Here is a 24,484-nt window from a genome sequence, read left to right as displayed (position 1 = left end):
GGCAAGTCCTTGAGAAAATGGAAGAGCGAAGGGGAGAGACATCTCCACCATTGAAGCAGGAGGAAAGATGGAGGAGCAGGCTGCAGCGTTCATCAGAAGAGGATTAAGTCAAGCCCAGGAGTTTTTATTTCCGCAGAAAAGTGTGAGATGTATCATTGGCTAGGAGGAACAGAATTCTTCTCTTTGTATTACATTCTCCCATTACATGTTAACCTTAAATTCTCTCGAGGCTAATTACCTACTTTACTGTTTACTTGTTTAGGAATTATTTTCAAGTGTTCCACCAGACCAGCGTGAGCTTTCCCATTGCTTTCCCTTTCATCATTCATGCGCTGAATTGAATAGTTAGCCCTGCAGCATGCCTATGCAGGCAGCTGTAGAGCCCACTTTTATAAAGCAACTCCTCAGTGATTGGCCAATATGAATCAGCATTACCTTAAAGGATGACTCTAAAGTAATCTTTCCATAATAAAAAAAATCTCAGAGATTTATGGATAAAAAGTTACATGATAACCTCCTCCATCCTCATTCTGCCATGCCTACCCTCCCTGAGGCACAGGGTTGTTTTTTTTTTTAAAGCACAGTGTGAGAATTTTCTCCCCAAACTAAGAGGCTTTATTGCTTTGTGTCTTCTAAGATTTGTGTCTTCTGCATAATGCCAAACGGTGATGTGTAAGTTGGTCAGTCTTACCTGAAGTTATTTAATAAGAGCTGCTGCTCTTTGAGTATTTATATAGAAAGTGTGGGGTACTGTGTTAAGTGTTTTACATGCAATATCATATTAGTACTATTCAACAGCTCTTTGAAGTAGGTGTTCCTATCCACATTTTACAACTGCAATAGCCAAATCATAAAGTGGTAAAGCAATTCACTTACATATGAAAGGGTGGAAGCAATATTCAAATTTAAGTACATCTGACTTCAGAGTTTTTGTTCTACTGTTGCTCCAGAGGCTGCTAAAAATGATATCTTTTTTTTTTTTTTTTGACTTGAGCCAAATAGGAAGTTGAGCCCCTATTAAAATGTTTTTTTGTCCTTTATACCTTTACTATGTGCTTTTGGATCAACCCTCTGTATTAAGAATAAGTTGTTGCAGTGAATAAAGGAAGAGTTATGAGTTCCTTTGCACCTGAAAATGGGCACCAAGGGTACCATGAGAGGGGAAAATGTGCATTTATTTCAGTTCAATGTCCTCAGCATTCCAGAACTTAGTAAGTCGTAAGTAGATATTGATTAGTGAGTAAACAATGAGAGAATTTCAGAAAATACGTTTCCTTTGCTTGTGGTTTTGCCATGCCGGTTCTTCCTCTTCTGGAATCCTTGGAGCTCTTTCCCTTCTCTTCTCCCTCCCTCCACTCCCCTCCCTTACTCCACTTCCTCTCTGGGTTCACTCATCAGATCCCCTTGGCCTGACTGTAGTTGATACTTTCACTGACCTTAAGACATATCCATCCACTTACTTACTTGACAAATATAATTAAATACCTAGTAATCATTTCAAACAAAGAACAGCTAAAACAGAGATCCTGGTTTTCCTTCAGGCCGTTTCTTTGCCTCAATCTTCCTTATCCCAGGTAACTGGCACCGCTCTGACCAGTTGACACATCCCCGTGTCCCCTCTCTTCCACACATCCCACACACATTCCTAAAGGAAGAATAGATACCTTTATTCTACGCCCTTCTCTCCGTATCCATGGCTACTCTCTGGAGACCTGTCACCTCTCACTGTAGTCTCTTAGCTTGTATCCCTGCCTCCACACTTGCCCTCCTATTGTCCAGAGTCCACAAAGCAGCCACAGCAACATTGTCTTGTATCTCTACTTCCTACTTCTATTGCTTCCTATCATACTTAAAATCCAAACTCCTTTGCATGTCATGCAAAGACTTGCCACATGGCCCCTGCCTATCTCTGCCACCACAATACCCCCAACTCACTACACTGTAACTGGGCTGACCATTTTGCTGTTTTTTCCCACATACCAATTTCATTTTCACCTTAGGGTTTTATTCTGCTCTTCACCCTGTCAAGATGTCTCTTCATCAGGATCTTTGAGTAGCTGGCTTCTCTGTAGCATTTAGGTCCCAGTTTAAATGTCATCTCTTTAGAAAAGACTTCCCAGGCCACATTTTGTCACACTTTCTTAATATATTTTTATAGGGCATCTTCCCCTATGTGAAAATCCCTTGTATATTTATTTATATACTTGTTAAGCGTTCTTCGCCATCCCTAGCCTCCACCCTTACCTGAGCATAAAGCTTCATAAAACTGATGATCTTATTTATCTTGTTTGTCATTGTATTCACTGCCTGGCCCATAATAGGTTATCAACATTTTTTGAGTGAGAATTTATAAGAATGCAATAAATAAATGAATGCCTATCGCCGGGCCTGAATGTATTTGTAAATATATCTGTTTTAGTTAACTTACCTACTCAGCCACTCTGAAAGCTTACACTCCATAACGTGATGTTGTCCAATTTCTTCCTAAACAGAATATTTTTATTACTTGGAGGGATCCAAAGATGCTCTCCTTTGTGGTTTCAGCAGTGATTCAGGGTATGTAATATTTGTTTCAATTTTAGTCTAAAGACTGAAAAATAGAAAAAGCAAGTTCAATCAGTTTGCTAAGAAGGACCTTTGATTCTATGTTATTTTCTTATATTTCATGACATTACTTGACGCATTCTGTCCCACAGTGAGTCCAGACTTTAAAACGATCATGGTTAATGCGTACTTTTGAAAGCAAGACATAGGTATGCTTGGATTAAAACAAGATACCAGTCATATATATCTTAAGGAAGTAGAAAGAAAGTTACTTCCAAAAAACCCAACCAAGAGTTGTTTGGATAGTTTCTAGCCTTTCTTGTTTCCAGAAAGAAGAGTGATAAAATCAGCTTTTCTTTCCATCCCTAAATTCTACTCATTCTCCCATCGAGTACAGTTCATGGGTGACAGAATGCAGTGACAGTTTGGCCACTCTAAACAAAAGGGTCCCACGGACTTGGGTAAAGCTATTTTAAGATATCATATTTATGTAAGTACCTGCTGTTTCTCCCATACACAACTTTATTTCTGCTGTACGGCCTTTGTTCTTGCACTCTCCCTGCCCAGAGATCCCTTGACCAGACTCTGTGTACACAGGGAACATAAAAATAAACAAGATAAAGTTGCTGCTCCCAAAGACACATCAAAACACCTTTTATCTGTCATTGTGGATACCAATCTACCAACTTTAAAAAGACAAAAAGTCTAATTATAAATCTCCATGAACTTACACAATTGCTATCTGTTGACTGTTGTTGATTCTAGTTCACCTCAAGAATAATTTGGGGAAACAGTTTTATTAGAGACCTGTATATTAATATCAATCTTTGTGAATATAAGAATTTTTATATGATATCAAGTGAAAGTTTTCAAGTTTTGATGGTTGTTGATGATGATACTAATAGCAGCTACCATTTATCAAATGTTTTTCATGTACAGGAAGTAGGTTAGGTAATTTGCATACATTATCTTTTTTAAACTTTAAAACAATCTTAACCTTTGGAAGTATGTATTATTATCTTGTCTCATGGAAAGAAGAAACTGGGCCTTGCAGAATTTAAGTAATTTGACAAAGTCAGCAACTAGTAAAAAGTAGGGATGGGGTTGAAACCCACTTCTTTCTGACTTCAAAAAGTGTGTTCTTAAAAATTATTCGATATTGTCCCCCTGAAAAGGAAATCTTGAGTTTTTGACTTCTCTGTAAGACTCTTCAGCTTGCATCCTCTGACTTGTGATATTCTTTCTCACATGTAGTCAGTGTCCAGAAGGGTACACCTGTAAGAAGATTGGCAGAAATCCTGACTATGGCTACACGAGCTTCGATACTTTCAGCTGGGCCTTCTTAGCCTTGTTTCGGCTAATGACCCAGGATTACTGGGAAAACCTTTACCAACAGGTGCGTGCCAAGAGAAGCATTCATTGTATTCACTCCACAAAAAAACTGATGTATGTGCTAACCAGCTTTATGTATGAGACATTTTATTCGATTTAGAATGGAGAAAACTCTATTGTATTAGTCCTGTGTGTTCTACTTCTAGTATTATTAGAATGGATCATTCTTAAATCATAAATTATTTTCTTATCTTTTCTGGGCTTTTTGATCTCCAGATCTCTTTCCCTCTTTGTGAATGTAGCATCCCATGGGGTCCTAGGTAAATAGCAAGAAATATCCTATAACATTTTCTCATAGCACTGCTATATACTCTATGCTTTCCACACATGCCTCCCTGCTTACAGTGCTCTAAATACTAGGCTCTCCTGTGCTCACCATACTTTATCTTTTAACTACCTTGGACACTTGTTCTGGACTCAGTAGTATCTCCCCCAAATTCATATGTTGAAGTCCTAACTCCCAGTACCTTAGAATGGCTATGTTTAGAGTTATGGCCCTTAAAGAGGTAACTAAGTTAAAATGAAGGGCTTTCCAGGTAGCTCATTGGTAAAGAATCTACCTGCCAATGTAGGAGATGTGGGTTCAATCCCTGGGTCAGGAAGAACCCCTGGAGAAGGAAATGGTAACTCACTCTAGTATGCTTGTCTGGAGAATCCCATGGATAGAGGAGCCTGGCAGGCTGCAGTCCATGGGGATGCAAAGAGTCAGACACGACTAAGCAACTGAGCACAAGTTAAAATGAGGCCATTTGGGTAGGTTCTAAACCAATCTCATGTTCTTATAAGAAGGAAACATTAGGACATGAGTGAGAGACACCATACACACACACACACATACAGAAAATGCCAAGTGAGGACTTAGAAGGTGGCCTCAGGAAAAACCAAACCTGCCAACACTTTGATCTTGAATTTTCATCATCTAGGACTATGAGAAAATACACTTCTGTTGTGTAAGCTACCCAATTTATAGGATTTTGTTACGGCAGCCTGAGCAAACTAGAATAGGAATGGAAGACTCAATTCATGACTCTAAGTTTTCCTCCCTAACTCAGCTGCAGGTTTCATCATCCATCTCTTGTAGTGGAATTCTTCATTCATGTGGCCATCTCCTCCAACTTACATGTGGTCTTCTGGGGACTGTGGGCTCTATCTTTTCACCTGTATGTTATCAGCACCCAACCTCAAGAGAAAGGAGACCAAAAATGATTATTTTGTATTATAAAAAATAGGTTCATGACATTGTACAGGAGACAGGGATCAAGACCATCCCCATGGAAAAGAAATGCAAAAAAGCAAAATGGCTGTCTGGGGAGGCCTTACAAATAGCTGTGAAAAGAAGAGAAGTGAAAAGCAAAGGAGAAAAGGAAAGATATAAACATCTGAATGCAGAGTTCCAAAGAATAGCAAGAAGAGATAAGAAAGCCTTCCTCAGTGGTCAGTGCAAAGAAATAGAGGAAAACACAGAATGGGAAAGACTAGAGATCTCTTCAAGAAAATCAGAAATACCAAAGGAACATTTTACGCAAAGATGGGCTCGATAAAGGACAGAAATGGTATGGACCTAACAGAAGCAGAGATATTAAGGAGAGATGGCAAGAATACACAGAAGAACTGTACAAAAAGATCTTCACGACCCAGATAATCACGATGGTGTGATCACTGGCGTAGAGCCAGACATCCTGGAATGTGAAGTCAAGCGGGCCTTAGAGGGCATCACTACGAACAAAGCTAGTGGAGGTGATGGAATTCCAGATGAGCTATTCCAAATCCTGAAAGAGGATGCTGTGAAAGTGCTACACTCAATATGCCAGCAAATTTGGAAAACTCAGCAGTGGCCACAGGACTGGAAAATGTCAGTTTTCATTCCAATCCCAAAGAAAGGCAATGCCAAAGAATGCTCAAACTACCGCACAATTGCATTCATCTCACACGCTAGTAAAAAATGTTCAAAATTCTCCAAGCCAGGCTTCAGCAATATGTGAACTGTGAACTTCCTGATGTTCAAGCTGGTTTTAGAAAAGGCAGAGGAACCAGAGATCAAATTGCCAATATCCGCTGGATCATCGAAAAAGTAAGAGATTCCAGAAAAGCATCTATTTCTGCTTTATTGACTATGCCAAAGCCTTTGACTGTGTGGATCACAATAAACTGTGGAAAATTCTGAAAGAGATGGGAATACCAGACCACCTGATCTGCCTCTTGAGAAATGTGTATGCAGGTCAGGAAGCAACAGTTAGAACTGGACATGGAACAACAGACTGGTTCCAAATAGGAAAAGGAGTTCATCAAGGCTGTATATTGTCACCCTGTTTATTTAACTTATATGCAGAGTACATCATGAGAAACCCTGGGCTGGAAGCAACACAAGCTTGAATCAAGATTGCTGGGAGAAATATCAATAACCTCAGATATGCAGATGACACCACCCTTATGGCAGAAAGTGAAGAGGAACTAAAAAGCCTCTTGATGAAAGTGAAAGTGGAGAGTGAGAAAGTAGGCTTAAAGCTCAACATTCAGAAAATGAAGATCATGGCATCCGGTCCCATCACGTCATGGAAAATAGATAGGGAAACAGTGGAAACAGTGTCAGACTTTATTTTTCTGGGCTCCAAAATCACTACAGATGGTGACTGCAGCCATGAAATTAAAAGACGCTTACTCCTTGGAAGGAAAGTTATGACCAACCTAGATAGCATATTCAAAAGCAGAGACATTACTTTGCCAACAAAGGTCCATCTAGTCAAGGCTATGGTTTTTCCTGTGGTCATGTATGGATGTGAGATTTGAACTGTAAAGAAGGCTGAGTGCCAAAGAATTGATGCTTTTGAACTGTGGTGTTGGAGAAGACTCTTGAGAGTCCCTTGGACTGCAAGGAGATCCAACCAGTCCATTCTGAAAGAGATCAGCCCTGGGATTTCTTTGGAAGGAATGATGCTAAAGCTGAAACTCCAGTACTTTGGCCACCTCATGCGAAGAGTTGACTCATTGGAAAAGCTTCTGATGCTGGGAGGGATTGGGGGCAAGAGGAGAAGGGGACGACAGAGGATGAGATGGCTGGATGGCATCACTGACTCGATGGACATGAGTCTGAGTGAATTCCAGGAGTTGGTGATAGACAGGGAGGCCTGGCGTGCTGCGATTCACGGGGTCGCAAAGAGTCGGACACGACTGAGCGACTGATCTGATCTGATCTTTCTCAGATTGCCACAGGTTCTTTTGGCTTGTTTTGTCTGTTTCATTTCTGAGAATATTATAAATGAATATAGAAATTATATGGAAATCTAACTTTACAGGAAAAAATAGGAAATATACAAATGACTGTTTAAGGATGCAAAAAGATACTCACCTTTACTGCAAATTAAGACTAGAGTGACATATAACTTTTCATCTCTTGGAATGACAATGATCAAAAAGTTGATCAAAAGAAGATACTGTCTGATTAAGCTATGGGGAGGCAGATTTTCTCACACATTTCTGTGAACCACTGGAGAGGCTAACATGGGAGTTTCTATGAAAATTAAAATGAATATGCCTGTTGACTTAAGAATTCCACTACTAAGAATTTATCCAAAAGAAGAATTCAGTAACAACTGATACTGATAGAAAAAGGAACTGAGTTTTTAGAGAAAGGATAAAGAGACTTATTTTTCAGTTAATATCTGTTGGTACAATTTAATTTTTTAACATGTATTACATTTTAAAATGTTTAGTGTTAATTAAAAATATGTAAAAGTTGAATACATAAGTTCATTTAATAAGGCTATTTACCTTGTGGTAACATAAACATTAATATTTAATATATCAGAATGTGATACTATAGAAATTATCTAGTCCTATAATTTGAAAATGAGTAAAAACATCTAGTTTTTGAGTAATTTTCAGACTAGGGGAGAAAAAAATTTAGAGTTCTTATTAAGCTTATCATAGTCTAGAATCATATTTAATTTTGGTACAGGCTTAATACATTGCTATATCTTTTGTCTTGGAAAAGTGTGTGTTTTAATACTGATTGTTTTCCATGAAGATACAGTTTTATTCCTTTATTTTTTGATAACATGAGACTATACAGAACTGCTCGATTTACCATGCCTTAATATGCCACTCAAGTTGAAATGATTTACCAAAAAAAAACCCTTTGTGTTATTAAAATAATGATTTCCTTTTTTGCCTAGACCCTGCGTGCTGCTGGGAAAACCTACATGATCTTCTTTGTTGTGGTGATTTTCCTGGGATCCTTTTATCTAATAAACTTGATCCTGGCTGTTGTTGCCATGGCCTATGAAGAACAGAACCAGGCAAACATTGAAGAAGCGAGGCAGAAAGAGTTAGAATTTCAGCAGATGCTGGATCGACTTAAAAAAGAGCAAGAGGAAGCGGAGGTATTTTTATTTGGTTTAAAATTCTTCCTAGAAGTGAACAGGCAAAGGGAACAACAGAACCCCTGTGATCTCTGTCTGACCTTTCCCAGGGAGATTTTCTCTCCTGGATTCTTTCATATAAACTGAATTTTCATTCTGGTGTGGTCAAAGGAAGCAATTCTGTATTGAGTTAGAGTTGACATCTGTTTCATTCTACCTTCCCCCTTAATCAGCTCACTTCAGCATGGAGAATGTTCTAAGCTCTTTTTCCTAAGCCTGTTCCCCATGATTCCTCAGTGTGTATGGTATTAAGCAAAGTCCCGAAACATTTATGATGTTATTTCCCCACACTAACAATTGTACACATGTCCTTAGGGAAAATTATGTTGCTATTAGAGTTAACAAATACACTGTGGAGTAGAAAGCAAATGGGCATCAGTTTTGGTTAAAGTTGCAAAAATTTTAAGGTAATGTGAGATGTTGAAAAAATCATACTTATGATTGTGGCCACTTTAGGTTAAGTCGCAAATTTTTGTGGATTTTTCCTTACTCCTCCCTCCAAAGGGGTACGTCAGTGGAAAAGTTTGAGGAAGTTTGTACTAAGAGAACCAAAATTTCAAGTATTTTACATAAGTGATGGTTTGACCTAGTAAAATCTCTTCAAGAAATCTAACCTATTGGGAGGAAGGTAGTAATCTGTAATGCAGAGAAGCTTTTAGGCAGAAAGATGTTCAGTGTAATATTTTAATATTTAAAATCAGAAAGCATTTAGATTTCCAAAAATTAGAAAGTAGCTAAGAGGATTATAATATTTTTGTGTCTTGAAATATTACTCAGCCATAAGATATGTGTTTTAAGAATATTATGACAGGAAAAGGTGTTAATATAATAATATATTAAGTCATAGAATACAAAATTGAATGTAAGATATACATTAAAAATATATGAAGACTGAAAGACGTGTTAATGCCAGTTATTCCTGGGATGTAGGATTGTGAGTAATTCTTGCTTTTTATTCACAATATCTTTAATTCCAAATTTTGTAAGGGTTGGAAGGTTTTACAAGGGTTTTTAATAATAAAACCTTAATTTTTATAAAAGGGTTAGCACTAGGCTATTACAGGAATTTCCTGGGTAATCGCTAAAAGTGTCTTTTATTTTCTTGATATATTATTCTGTAATAATTAATATTATTTTAAAATAATTCTTTCTTCATTTAACTATAGAAGTGCGTGAATCTATTGATAATATTGAAGTATACTGTATACCTGAACAACGTATACAAATGAATTATCTTATCACATGGTTGGTATGTTTTATGTCCCAGAATTATCTACAGTTAAAACTTTTACATACACTATTTAAAATTGCTTTATTATAAGTATAGTAATAGTATATAATTGTTTAATTATGAAATACCGTAGGGCTTTATTAACAATGCAGGAGAAGTGATAAACATACATTTTATAAGCTCTCAGTCATGATGCAAAGGAAACATTACTTCCCGTATGAGGGACATGATTATATGCACAGTATAATTAAATTTGTGGTAAAGAGGTGCATTTTGCAGTTCTTGGAATTGACTCACTGTATGTGTGTTCTCTTGGTTCAACAGGCAATAGCATTAGCAGCAGCTGAATATACCAGCATTGGGAGAAGCAGAATAATGGGTCTGTCTGAGAGTTCTTCTGAAACATCCAAACTGAGCTCTAAAAGTGCTAAAGAAAGAAGAAACAGGAGAAGGAAAAAGAACCAAAAGAAACTCTCCAGTGGGGAAGAAAAGGGAGATGATGAGAAACTGTCCAAATCGGAATCTGAGGAGAGCATCAGGAGAAAAAGTTTCCACCTTGGTGTTGAAGGTCATAGGCGAGCACGTGAAAAAAGATTGTCTACCCCTAACCAGGTACCACTGACACCCTCACATGTGTATTGCCAGAGGTGGGATCACGGAGTTCTGTCTGAGGGAAGGGCGCTCAGGAGAAGAGTGAGTGACTTCGTTAGTATGTTTTTAGGTAAAAACCTATTGATGACTGGGCATTTATGGAAAGAACATAGAGATGTATAGTCTTCCATTTAAGTTTGACCATTTTGAAGGAGCTTATAGTTTTAGAATTGTCATATCTTCTCCAATATAAATATCCAAAACACATGTTCATGAGAACCAGCGTAGAAATGAAGAAAACATTTACAGTATCAGTTACCTTTTCTTGTTTTTATTTAGTCTTCATTTTGCAGTGCCTCATTGGTTAAAAACTAACCTTAGATTAGTTTTTTTCTTTTTTCACCAGTGTAGGTACACCAGACTACTGTAGGTAGTCACCACATGACTGCAAGTATCAGTCACCCAAACCTTACTGCCTCTACCCCAAAAGGTACCAGTCTCTACCATCTAGTCCCTCCCATAGTCTCTTATTTCTCCTTGTGTGGAATTTCTCTTTCTTTTTTTTTTTTTTTTCCCCACTGACACCTCTGTATTTCAGACCTTCCTGCCTACAAACCTCCAGGAGCAAGAATTCCTATTCTTCTTTACACGTCCCTGGTTTCCACTGCAGAGTCCCTTCAAATAAGTTTTCTAAAACCAAGTAGTTTTTCTGCTCAACTTAAAACATAAAAAGCAGACAAAAACTATGTTGAATAGCCACTGACTACAGAACAAGCCCCACGTCTTGTCAATGCCTTGGCTTTGATCTAGTCCCACTCTTGTCAGCCTGCATGTAGCCTCGGTCCACCACCACGGTGACTCTCCCCTCCATGCCCTATGTTCTCATGGCTTTTGACTTGGTGCACATGGTTTCCTCTTCTTCCTTGTTTTCCTCCTGGCATGGGGCCACCCATTCGTTGCCCCTTAGCTCAGGGGCCACCCATCCACAGAGTCCTCTGTTCTCTCTGCTCCTCCCAATCTGCTCTTCAGTTACCCACTTAGAATTACTCTCATTTTCATTTATGTCATTAAAATTTCTAGCTTCTGCTGCTTAAGTCTGTAGGACCCTACCAGATATACACAAAAGTGAAAGAATCCCTTCCTTCAAAGATTTCATAATCTAGTTGGGGAGATAGAACTTGAATGTAATATCGGTTAAAAAAAAAGCAAAACAAAACTATGAGTGGAGCAGTTCAAGCTAGTTTTAAGGTAAAGACGTTACTATATGCATTTCCCATTATTCTCAATGCCTATCACATTGTCCTTAACATAGTAAGCACTAATGTTCATTGAATTAGATACACCCAAGGAATATGCAGTTTGATTTATACACATAGTTTATCTTGGACACAAGTCATATAAATGTGATTTGTTTTCACCTCTTTAGTATTGGACAGCTTCTTCTCCATGTTCTAATATTATTATGGGGGCTTCCCTGGTGGTTCAGCGGTAAAGAATCCACCTGCCAATGCAGGAGACAGGGTTCAATCTCTGGGTGGGAAAGATCCCTTGGAGAAGGAAATGACAACCCACTCCACTGTTCTTGCCTGGGAAATCCCACAGACAGAGGAGCCTGACGGGCTACAGTCCACAGTTTCCCAAAAGAGTCAAACATAACTGAGTGACTAAACAACAACGACAAAAAATATTTTTAAGACTTTGTAAATCCATTGGTAATTAGAATGTCTTTCTTAACAGACCGTAACTGAGCCCTCAGTGTGCAGGGTAGAGTTGCAAGCAACGGAATGCAAAGATGCGTACAGTGTGGTCTTAGCCTCAAGAAAGTTTCAGTACTTAAGCAATGTAGGGGTTGATGTATGAACAGCTCGGTAACAGCTATTAGTATCAAATTCTTTTTTAAGTAATAATTTATTTATAGCAACATGAATGGTACAGAATGAGTGGAGAGATAACTTGATGCCAGAAGTATAGAGAATGATACAGTAGCAGATAACGCACTTGGTCCTGAAAAGATGAACTTTTCCAGTCTCCTTATTCCTTATTTGAAAGAATTTGTTGTTTTGCTGAATTTCTTTGTTTTTAAATATGTTTCTTTTAAACCCAGTACAGAGCCCTCTGCCCTCAGGTCCGTGGTCTTCATAGGAGTTCTAGGAAATGCACGTCTGCTTCAGCAGATACACATCACCTTTTATTTTTCCTGCAGTCACCACTGAGCATTCGTGGCTCCTTGTTTTCTGCAAGGCGGAGCAGCAGAACAAGTCTTTTCAGCTTCAAAGGTCGAGGAAGAGATATTGGATCTGAGACTGAATTTGCCGACGACGAGCACAGCATCTTTGGTGACAACGAGAGCAGAAGGGGCTCCCTGTTTGTGCCCCACAGACCTCGGGAGCGGCGCAGCAGTAACATCAGCCAAGCCAGTAGGTCTCCCCCAGTGCTGCCAGTGAACGGGAAGATGCACAGCGCTGTCGACTGCAATGGCGTGGTCTCCTTGGTGGATGGACCCTCCGCCCTCATGCTACCCAATGGACAGCTCCTGCCAGAGGTGATAATAGATAAGGCAACTTCTGATGACAGCGTAAGGACGTTTTAAATAGCTCAGGCATGGTTCGGCCCTTATTCTTGCATCCATCACTCTCTCTGCTGGAGGGGCCTTCTCTCTGGTCCTCTGAATGGCTCTGCATCTTGCAATACTTTTTATGCTAGAAACACACCTTTAACTGATTAATGTAATCCTTATACTATTGTTGTAGGTATCCAATTCCAACATATTTAAAATCCCATTTTTGAAAAAATAGTACTTATCTACTGATATTATACTTGATTATGACTCACCCCCTTAGAAAACAATATATATATCAGCATAAAATGCATTGATAATGCTAACATTATTAGTTGATAATAGGTTCCATGTCTGTAAGGAGATTTGGGTTATTTGCCACCTACTGCTATTTTTTCAAGTCACTACTTTATATATACCTTGCTCCAAGGGATCTTATTTGAGTTCTTAATAATTAATAATAGTAATAATAATAGCAGACACGTTAGTATTTATAGCAGCCCTAGGAGGTGATATATTACTATCCCTTTTATACACCTGGGGAAACTGAGTCATGGGGAAATGAAACAATTTGTGCAAAGTCACTCAGCCAATAAATGGTAGTCCTGAAATTCATAAAGAGGCCCTCTGTTTCTGAGCTTGTGGTTTTAACCACCACACTTTCTCTCCAGGATGTGGTAAACTTCTTAGGAATAGTTTAGAGTAACTGTGATTTTCCCCCACACATAAATGAAACACACTGTTATCATTAAAAGAAATACCAAAATTCTTTCATCTGAAATCTGTGAATAAAAACATAATATCCAAAATACATACGTAAATGCAAACATATACATATAAGATAAAAATAAAACACCTTTCCAAAACAACAATTTCAAGAGTTCGGGAGTCATTGAGTGGTATGAGAAAAGGGTGTGATGAAGCCTGAAAGTGAGATCTTTCTGGTTTTAGAGTTTCTTGGTTATGTGTTAAGGTCACTCACCATGTTACATTGTGTTGCTTGATATTGGAAAGGCTTTGACTAACTTAACAAGCTCTGAACTTGTGCCACCTATTCATAAATCATATTTGCAGACAATGAAGTATTTTAAGTGAGAATGAAGTTCCATCAAAGCCATGGCCACGCATGCATTTTTGTTTGAATGCATGCATATGCTTTTAGGTCATATGTGACCTCTGTGCTTGCATGATACAGCTTCAGCCCTCTGTCAAGGTGTTTTTCTTATCAAACAAGCATGTTAAATTTCCATGGAATCATATCTTTGCTGTGTTTTGCTTTTCAATAATGTGTATTACCTATAAAAGATTATATAATGTATATCAGATTTAGAGATTATTTCCTATTTTTAAATGAAATGTTTCACTTAATACTTTGTTTTACCACAGAAAAATCATTATCACTCTAAATTCTAAGACTAAAACTACAGAGCTGGAGTAATTAGTGGATACTTTATAATTCAATAGAAATAAATGCAAAACATAATAGCGTGAAATAATGTACAGTTTAGATGAAAAAATTGCATGAGAAATAATATAACTTTGAGACCTGAGACATGTCTACATGGAGAAAAAAATGCTTTATCAACACAGCTATTTGTTTGACTTGGGGAAAAAAGAAATCACTGCTTCCAGAAAGTCAGTAAATTAGAGAGTATTTCAGCTAAAACATGGTTATAGACAGATCTCCGTAAGAAGCCACCTGCAAATATGTGTGTGTGTATCCTCACACATATATGGACATGCATGCATATAAACACACGTACATCTATTTATGCCTGTTTGTCTACGTTTTAATATACAAGCATATATAACTGTATCTAAACAACTATACTTTACAACTCTAAATCTGTATATCTATGTATATGTTTGTAGAATGGTGTGTGTGTGTATACACATATATATATATACATACCACATATTGTGACCCCATGAACTGTAGCCTACCAGGCTCCTCCATCCATGGGATTTTCCAGGCAAGAATACTGGAGTGGGGTGCCATTGCCTTCTCCATAAAGTTGTCTGAAGTCTATATGTATATATGTGTATGTGTGTGTGTATTGTTGGCCTGCACTGAACTGGCACAGTGTTTTAACTCTGAATTAGCTGCCGAGATTTAGAAATAAGATATCTTTACATAAATATGGTATACCTGGTAAAATTGAGCTCATATTCCTGCATGGCAGCAATCCTTTGAAGCCTCTTTTAGATGGAGCTTACATTCTCCATTTTGATACAGTGTCCATCAGTCTTAATCATTGTTTTTCTACTGAGTCATTCATCTTGATAGAGCAGTTCATGAGATCTGCTTTGGCAAGAGAAACAGTCATGACCATTGCCCTGTTATTGCCCCAACAAAGAATAATTACAGAAGTTTATCAGAGAACACTGAAATTCTTCCTTTACACACACACACATACACCATTGCAAAACTTATTTAGCTGTTTTCATGTTAGGACTCTTACATAGTAAAGCTATCTGAATAAATTGGAGACCAAGAAAGATAGATAATGATAGTGATTATAACAATGAAAGCAGCTCATTTTAGTTTTTATTTCCTTAGTGTTAAGCCATTTAATCCTCATAACAAGATTGTGAGGCAAGTACTATGATTATTTCCATTTCACCAGTGATGAAATGGAGACAGGTTAAGTAACTCTCCTATGGTACACAGCCAGTAAATGGCAGAGCCATGACTCAAATCAACAGTCTAGGCTCTAATTACTCACTACAACTTTGTGGGCAAGATTTTATTTTCTACCTACAATTTATTGAAATGCCATTCTTAAACTGTAATTAATCATCTTTTTTTTTTCAGGGTACAACCAATCAAATACACAAGAAAAGACGTCACAGTTCTTACCTCCTTTCTGAGGATATGTTGAATGACCCCAATCTCAGACAAAGGGCAATGAGTAGGGCAAGCATATTAACAAACACTGTAGAAGGTATGGAATAACATTCTCTTAACCATACAGATTTTTAAGCAAAATTCAGGTAAGTCCTGGTCAGCCTCGAATAGATACAGCAAGTACTTAGGAAGAATTCAAAGAATGTAAAATGGTTATGAGCAATGGTAAGACTAACCAATAGGTACTAATGGAATTGTCTTTAGTGCTTAAAAAGGGGATAAAGTTCTTTGTGATTAAAGACAGGCTTTGGGTGATAAGGGCTTCCCTGGTGGCTCAGACGGTAAAGCATCTACCTGCAATGCAGGAGACCCGGGTTCGATTCCTGGGTCGGGAAGATCCCCTGGAGAAGGAAATGGCAATCCACTCCAGCACTCTTGCCTGGAAAATCCCATGGATGGAGGAGCCTGATAGGCTACCATGCATGGGGTTGCAAAGAGTCGGACACGACTGAGCGACTTCACTTTCTTTCTTTCTTTCTTTCTTTGGACAATAATGACCTTTCAAAGATAAATAGCTTTATGGTACTAAATGAAGACAGTGAGGGTGGCCCAGGGCTATGTGACTCTTTTACTGTATATACTCTTAGAAATCTTACCTAGTCTCTCGAAATTGATCATTTTTCTAACAGGCAAGAAAACAATACCAACTTCCAGGTTCTGTAAGTTTCTGCTTCTGAGAACATTCTATAAAATTGTAAAATGGTAATATGTGACACAACATCTTTCAAGATAGTGATGCAAAAGCGCTAGAGAAAGCAGTTTAGAGAATATGATGTGAACAGTAGTGATCAGCCAAAGGGCGGCAATTTCAATAATGTATTGGCGCCCACCTTCTCTCCCCTCAACAAGCCTCTGGTTCCACCTTATCCATGGGATACCACCTCATCCCCCAACACACCCATGATGGGCCCAGACAAAGTTTTCACCCACCTCCTAAATTTATGATGAGAACTAAATGGGCTAATGGTGTGTGCTACCTATTGCATGAATAGCTCTATAAATTATTTCTAGTCTCTTGGTCCTGGGATTATTTTCACCTGTGAGCTGGCAAAAGCTTTTCCTGGAGAGAATAGAAATGTGTTATTATTGTAATGGATTCAGGGCATAGGGGAATGTATATATTGGGGTGTGTGTTTGTGTTTGTATGTATATATATTGGTTTATATACATTTATCTTAAATATATACATTATCTGAATTAAGAAAACATCAATTCTTTTAACATCATATGTTAAGTGCTTGTTTCTCTCAGAGATACCCATAAATGCTCTTATTCATTAATTTCACTGCCTTCTTATGATTGATCTAATAAATGAATGCATGATATAAGATTTTTATGTTATATGCTATGCTTTCGTAGAAAGGATATTGTTAAACTTACAAAGTATAAAGCAGAAGACTTGTTTCAATGTTAAAGTGTACTGCTGATGTGTATCTGGTTAGCAATAAAATATATAATATGCTAATGATTAACTTGGTGATCTCTGTGGTTTTTTCTTCCAGAACTTGAGGAGTCCAGACAGAAATGTCCACCTTGGTGGTACAGATTTGCACACACATTCTTGATCTGGAATTGCTCTCCATATTGGATAAAATTCAAAAAATTTATCTATTTTATTGTAATGGATCCTTTTGTAGATCTTGCTATTACCATTTGCATAGTTTTAAACACATTGTTCATGGCTATGGAACATCACCCAATGACTGAGGAATCAAAAATGTGCTCGTTGTGGGAAATTTGGTAAGTCTGTTAATGTGTATTATGTACCCAGAACGTCTCTCTTTGGTTGTCATGATTATCATTCCTGTTTTTTTTTTTTCTTAAGTCAGATGGATATTTAGCTAGTTAGTTATGCATGTTCAGGATTCATAATGTGAATCATTGTACAGAGAGAAGTTTCTGGTAATAAACACTATGTTAAAGTAATTCTGCAGGCATATTGAGGTCTATGAATAACAGCATTATCTCCATAATTGGTCACCATCTTGGGAGTAAATATGTGTGTTTTCTGACAGGCATGTCTGTTAGCAGCAACACTTTGAAAACTTGATACTTTCTAAGCCATTTTATAATTATTTTGCAGCTTACTTGTGAGTACATACCCTACAAGTTTTCAGAAAAACTACGGACACTTTGTTTTGACATATAGGCAAAGGATTCAGGCCTTTGGAATCCCAAAGTCCTTAGTTTGAGTCCTGGTTTTGCCTCCTACTCATTATATGACCTTGGGAAAAAATTTTAATATCTATACTCTTTCATTTTCTCATTTATGTAATAATAATATTTTCTTTATAAAATAATATTTTATTTTTAATATAACAATAATGCTTTGTTTATATTAAATATATAAATAAAATTAATGCTTATTTATTAATATTTATTGAGAGGAATGAAGACTTTCTACTTATTAGCCAGGCATATAGTAAGTACTTAAACCTGTTTTCATCAGTCATCACCATCATCATCGTAATCATCATGCTTTCTTTTTTTTAAAATTTTTGTTGGAGTATAGTTGATTTACAATGTTGTGTTAGTTTCTGCTTTACAGCAAAGTGAGTCAGTTATACACATGACGTATATCTACTCTTTGTTAGAATCTTCTCCCATATGGGTTGTAATAGAGTATTAGGCAGAGCTCCCTGTGCTACACAGTAGCTCCTTATTAATTATCTGTTTTTTATAATCATCATGCTTTCAATGAATCAGCAGAAACAAGCCTTAAGAACAAAAATATTTAGAAGTCAAAATGATTAAACTGGACACAGAAGAAATAACAGCAGCCTAGAAGGGATCTGTAAGCTTCAGGAAGATATAGGATTCTGTTAGGAAAGTTGATGCCAGAGTGACCTCTTAAATGGGCAGTGGTGATCACACTCAATTAATGCCTTATGGCAAACAGAAAGTGCTAGTTTCCAGCAATCTGCATAACCAGGCAGAAGTTCTATTTCACAGCCAAAAGGTCCCAGTGTGTAACTCTTAATCAATCATGAATAACTCTGGATGTCTTTGCAAAATGTCTGTATAAGATAATTTTGCTTTTGCCATGGTCCCAAATCAATTGCTATTTGAAGTCAAGGAGTGTTTCTGAGTTGGTCTTCTATCCAAAATTTCTTACACATATTCCAAGGCAGGATGTTTAAACTCATGTGCCCTGAGTTAGCATTCTTCTTTCTATTCCTAATTGCAAAAGGGCAGGACTGTCTAGTTTCTAATTGTTGGTAGAGGTCAGATCATGAATACCAGTACCTTCTCACTGAGTTGTCTGTATCACTGTGAATCCACAAATGATTCATCATGTTTCTTGTCTATACAGTCCCAAGTCTGGGTGCTCCCTGCCAGTCTTCTTGATGATGTATTATTTTACAAATGACTCACAGTTATAGAGCTAACCATTTCCCTTTGAACCTTCTTTGCTGTTTCTTTGAATCAAATTGCACCCAAGTCATTTATAAGACTTCTGCTGTTGCCTTTTTAAATGAGTCCTTTTGATGCCATGTCATAAATTAATGATGTTTTGTGATGTACTATTGTGTCAAAGCTTTGGAAATCTTTGGGGCTTCACTGGTGGCTCAGAGGATAAAGAATTTGCCTGCAATGCAGGAGCCCTGAGTTCAACCCCTGGGTTGGGAAGATCCCCTGGAAAAGGGAATGGCTACCCACCCCAGTATTCTTGCCTGGAGAATTCCATGGACAGAAGAGCCTGGCAGGCTACAGTCCATCAGGTCATAAAGAATCAGACATCACTAAGTAGAAAATCTTACTTTAGCTGCCACTGTATCGATTAAATACTTTTTCCTCTTCTACTGATACATCTTTGGAGTGAGTCAACTTATTCCTTATTACTCTAAGAGCAGTCAGACCAAAAAAAAGACTGGCTCAAAATTTCAGTATCAATATGTTTCCTTTTTACTATCTTCCAGAATAACTTGTTGACATAAGTTATTTAATAAGTGTTTTACAAAGAGTGCCTATCTTAATTTTCAAAGGTTTTATGTATCAGAGATTTTAGTGTACTCTTCTAAAATGCTCTCTAAAGGTGATGAAAACTGATAGAGTCAGAGCTTCTTAACTCTTCAATGCTTATAGCTATAGGAATAGTGATAGTTGGTTTATAGGATTAAATGAAACAATAATATATGTTTATAAAGTATCTTTATAAAGCACATTGTCTGAAACACAGTAAATGCTACACAAATAGTCATTATCATCATTAGGTTGTTTTCATACCTTTTAATACTAGATATATATTTTATTTCTCGTGTAGGTCTTTACTGGCATCTTTGCAGCTGAAATGGTTTTAAAACTAATTGCCATGGATCCATATGAGTATTTCCAAATAGGATGGAATATTTTTGATAGTCTTATTGTGACCTTAAGCTTAGTGGAACTTTTTCTATCAGATGTGGAAGGATTGTCAGTTCTACGATCATTCAGACTGGTAAATATAGACCCAACCTTGCCTTTATATTCTATGTATAAAGGGGTGATTCTTTGGTTTCACATTACTATTTTTTTTTTAACTTTTGGAGATGTGATTCAAAATATAAGATTAGATCTCAGTAGCTAGTAAAATGAAGTTCCTTCAGTAGCAAATGCACTTAAAGAGCTCAACAATATTTGAATGTTTTAATTTTGGGATCTTGAAGACGTATTCAGTTCTACATGCTAGTATAATGATAGGGCAGTAATTTATATCACAATAAGAAGCTTATGGTTTATAGAATTTCAATCATTATAATATGTTCATAACTTTGTGGATTTCATAAAGTTTATCCCCTCAAAATTGCTGTCTGATGTCAAAAATATTTTTAAAAAAATGACTTTTTAATCCTTTTCCCTCTAATATATTGAACTTTCTCCTTATGTCAGCATGAAAAAAAATTGTGAAAGTATCAGAAAATAGAATTAAGGATAAATGATCAATTCTAAAGGATATAATATCTGATACTGTGATAAGAGATTTCCATAACTATCCTGAACTAAAATTACAGTTTCTTCAAAATATGTGTAGTAATTGTATAGTGGCAAATATAACAAAATAATAGGAATATTGACAGTAGATTAAAAATTAATAATAAAAATAATTGATTTTAACTAGATAATGATAATATTTTAGAATTAAATTTTGAAACAAAGTTCAAGACTGGAAACATTGAGAACTTTTTCATAAAAACTGATAATAAGTTTTGTGTTTACTCTTAGCTCCGAGTTTTCAAGTTAGCAAAATCTTGGCCAACACTGAATATGCTGATCAAGATCATTGGCAATTCAGTGGGGGCTCTGGGAAACCTAACCTTGGTGTTGGCCATCATCGTCTTCATTTTTGCTGTGGTTGGCATGCAGCTCTTTGGTAAGAGCTACAAAGAATGTGTTTGCAAGATCAATGAAGACTGCACACTCCCACGCTGGCACATGAATGACTTCTTCCACTCCTTCCTGATTGTGTTCCGGGTGCTGTGTGGAGAGTGGATAGAGACCATGTGGGACTGCATGGAGGTGGCCGGTCAAGCCATGTGCCTTATTGTTTACATGATGGTCATGGTCATTGGAAACCTGGTGGTATGTAATCGCCTGTTCATACATTTAAAATTCTCCATAGAAAATTATTATATGATGATATGATCATTTATTTTTATAATTATAGGGTTAATTAGGTCTAAAGCCATTAATTGTAATAGAATATTGACTATTTTAATCCAGTGAAGAACAGAAAAGATAATGAGTTATTGTCTTAATTTCTCTGCCAGATAATGCTTATTTATAGCTTTCACAATATTTATTTTAATGGAAAGTTTTCATTTTTCTACTTCTTTCATTTTGATAGTAATGTCATATGAATTAATCCATGGTTTTCATATCTTTTAAATGTTGATTCAAACATGAAGCTATGCTGGTAAACAGAATATGATTAAATTAATAATAACAAAATGAATTTATAATGGAACAAGGCAAATGGAAGGCCTAGTCCTGCTGTGTTAGTCATATATAAGACTAGCATCTATAACAAGTATCAGCAAACTATATGGCCCAAGGGCCAAATCCTGCACACTGCCCGTTTTTGTATGATTCCTGCAAAGCTAAAATGTTTTCTACATTTTAAAGTAGTTTAAAAATATAAAGAAAAATATTTTTTTGGCACAGGGAAATTAAATGAAATTCAAATTATAGTTTCTATAAGCAAAATTTATTGAAAACAGATATGCTTATTCATTTTCATGTTGTCTGTAGCTGTTTTACTCTACATAGACAGAGATCCTCTGTCCTACAAAGCCTAAATAATTTACCACCTGGCCCTTTTACAGAAAAAGTTTGCCCACCACTACTCTATAGCATCTCTTTTACAAGTGATCTGCTTCTCCATTACTGTTTTCTTAGCTTGTATGCCTTCTGTTTCCTTCTATCTTATACCTACCTGTTGGTGGGAATATTCAAGCTTAGAGGCAGGAGAAAATTGCAATAAAATGCTTTTCAGTGGCTCACTTCAGTTTTCAAAGCCATCATGTTCATTTGATGTAGTTGGTCAGCCAGTCATCAAGTATGGTTGTATATGGTAACAGCCATATGATTAGGACCTTCACTTCCCATTGACTTGAAAACAAGTTGCTAGATTTTTTTTTTTTTTTAATCCTTGTAGCCCCCATGCCAGCTTGATAGTTGGTAAGAGAGTAGACGTAAATGTTCTTACTGCAAAAAAAATAGTGGTAATTATGAGACATGATGGAGGTGTTCCTTGACACTATAGTGGTAATCATTTTGCTGTCTATATGCTCATCAAACCATGTTGTACACTTTAAACTTATACAATGTAATATGATAATTATATCTCAATAAAGCTAGAAAAGCTAAATCTAATTACAAATTTGAAGGAAAAAAAACTATTAATATTTGCAATGATTAAGAAAACTAAAGGGAAAATGAGCCCTTGGTTCGTCATCACCATTCCTATCAGAACACACACACATCAACGAACATATATTTTATAGCGAAAAATACTTTTTTATTGACAATGAAGACCAAAAGGAAAATAGTCTTAAAATTTCTTAATGATTCATCAAATTGATTTCTGTGATTTTCTCTCCCCTCCATCTCAGATTCTTCTCTTAAGCCTGATATATTAGCACAGACATTTTTTTACTTATGCTTTTCTACTTACATTTCTGAGAAATTATTCTAGATGTGACCAAAATTAGTGGTGAGTCCTTTTTCCTCAGTTTGGTATAATTTTGATTGTTTAAATGTGAAGTAGATGTTTCTGGCCATGAAGACTTACACAAAAGGGTTTTTCAGTTATCTTTTTTTATATAAAATATTTTAAAAATATAATTTACATATTTTGAGCCCTCTGTGAGAATTTTTTTAAAAATAATATTCAGTTTACTTGTACCCTTACCTCTAGGAGGAAAACAGAAATGGTTTTGCACACAAAATTTTGCTTCAAGGACAGGAGTTATCCTGACCTGTTTTATAATATTTTCCAGGGCCAAAATGATTGACAGTAAAGCCACCCAATCATAATGCCATTATCTCATTTGAATTGGGTTCAATGGGCAGATCTTTTTCTTTGCTTTAAAAGTCTCATTAAGTTGCAAGTTGGCACAATTCTTGGACAGAGTATTTTATTACAGGAACTCTGAAAGCATTGTATGTTCCACTTATTGCAATAAGTGAAGTTTATCTTCTGGGAAAAGTAAACGCAGATCTTGGCTTAAGTTACCTTCAGCACAACAGACACTAGTCACAATTTTCTTGTTCTACTTGTTTCTCACAGGTAACAAATATTAAGTAAAGGCAAATGTCAAGAGGGCATTTTAGGTGCATAAAAGGGAATTTGGACACAGGTTTTCTGCTGTAGAAATGAGTTTAGGAATGACATCACAGCAATGGTGAGGGAGCATTCTCTTTGCTCCTCATGCTGGCCCTTTAAGGGTCGGGCTGACCTCTGCTCCAGCGTGCACAGAGGCTCACACATGGGAGATTGATGAGAACTCTAGCTTCTCCTCTGCTGCCCCATCCTGTGTTCTTATCTATGGATGAAGATGTATAGAGCTCTTCATTGCTGGTTTGGATTTTGGCCTATATTTCAGAAAACTGTATTTATGTTCTTTTTTATTTCCCATCTCCCTGTTTCTCCAACCCTATTCTCCTCCTGACATAGGTCCTCAACCTATTTCTTGCTTTATTACTGAGCTCATTTAGTTCAGACAATCTTACAGCCATTGAAGAAGACACTGATGCAAACAACCTCCAGATTGCAGTGGCCAGAATTAAGAAGGGAATAAATTACGTGAAACAAACCTTACGGGGGTTTGTTCTAAAAGCATTTTCCAAAAAGCCAAAGATTTCCAAAGAGATTAGACAAACAGAAGATCTAAATTGTAAAAAGGAAAACTACATCTCTAACCGCACACTTGCTGAAATGAGCAAGGATCACAAATTCCACAAAGAAAAAGATAAAACCAGTGGTTTTGGAAACAGCATGGACAAATACTTAATGGAAGAAAGTGATGGTCAGTCATTTATTCATAATCCCAGCCTCACAGTGACAGTACCAATTGCACCTGGGGAATCTGATTTGGAAATTATGAACACTGAGGAACTTAGCAGTGATTCAGATAGCGAATACAGCAAAGGGGTAAGATTGTTTTTTACATATATTGTTTAATGTTATTTATTATGAGTTAAAATTTCAGATTTTTGCTGTCATGAATTAGTTTCTAATATGCATACTAATAGGTACTTTGTGAATTTGTACAGTAACTTCCTGAAGGTTCACGTGGTAAGGTTTTACCTACTGGTTCTTAATAACTGATACAATCTTATTTAGCTAGATTTGAAAGTTTGGG

General features: G+C 36.7%; 1 protein-coding gene across 1 annotated transcript in view; it reads left to right on the top strand.

Moving 5' to 3' along the window:
• SCN9A (sodium voltage-gated channel alpha subunit 9) overlaps positions 1–24,484 on the top strand; it is a 166,683-nt gene that overhangs the window by 86,183 nt on the left and 56,016 nt on the right. The window contains 11 exon segments of the mRNA XM_070357851.1: positions 2,493–2,556; positions 3,799–3,940; positions 8,109–8,315; positions 9,910–10,197; positions 12,380–12,751; positions 15,549–15,678; positions 17,144–17,350; positions 17,353–17,381; positions 19,906–20,079; positions 20,844–21,200; positions 23,797–24,273. Of these exon segments, the coding sequence (XP_070213952.1) occupies positions 2,493–2,556; positions 3,799–3,940; positions 8,109–8,315; positions 9,910–10,197; positions 12,380–12,751; positions 15,549–15,678; positions 17,144–17,350; positions 17,353–17,381; positions 19,906–20,079; positions 20,844–21,200; positions 23,797–24,273 (2,447 nt within the window).

The sequence above is a fragment of the Bos mutus genome, chromosome 2, assembly GCF_027580195.1.
Source record: "Bos mutus isolate GX-2022 chromosome 2, NWIPB_WYAK_1.1, whole genome shotgun sequence".
In the NCBI taxonomy this organism is placed as follows: domain Eukaryota; kingdom Metazoa; phylum Chordata; class Mammalia; order Artiodactyla; family Bovidae; genus Bos; species Bos mutus.
Note: the sequence above shows the minus strand (reverse complement) of the source record. Positions and strands in the feature narration are given on the sequence as shown.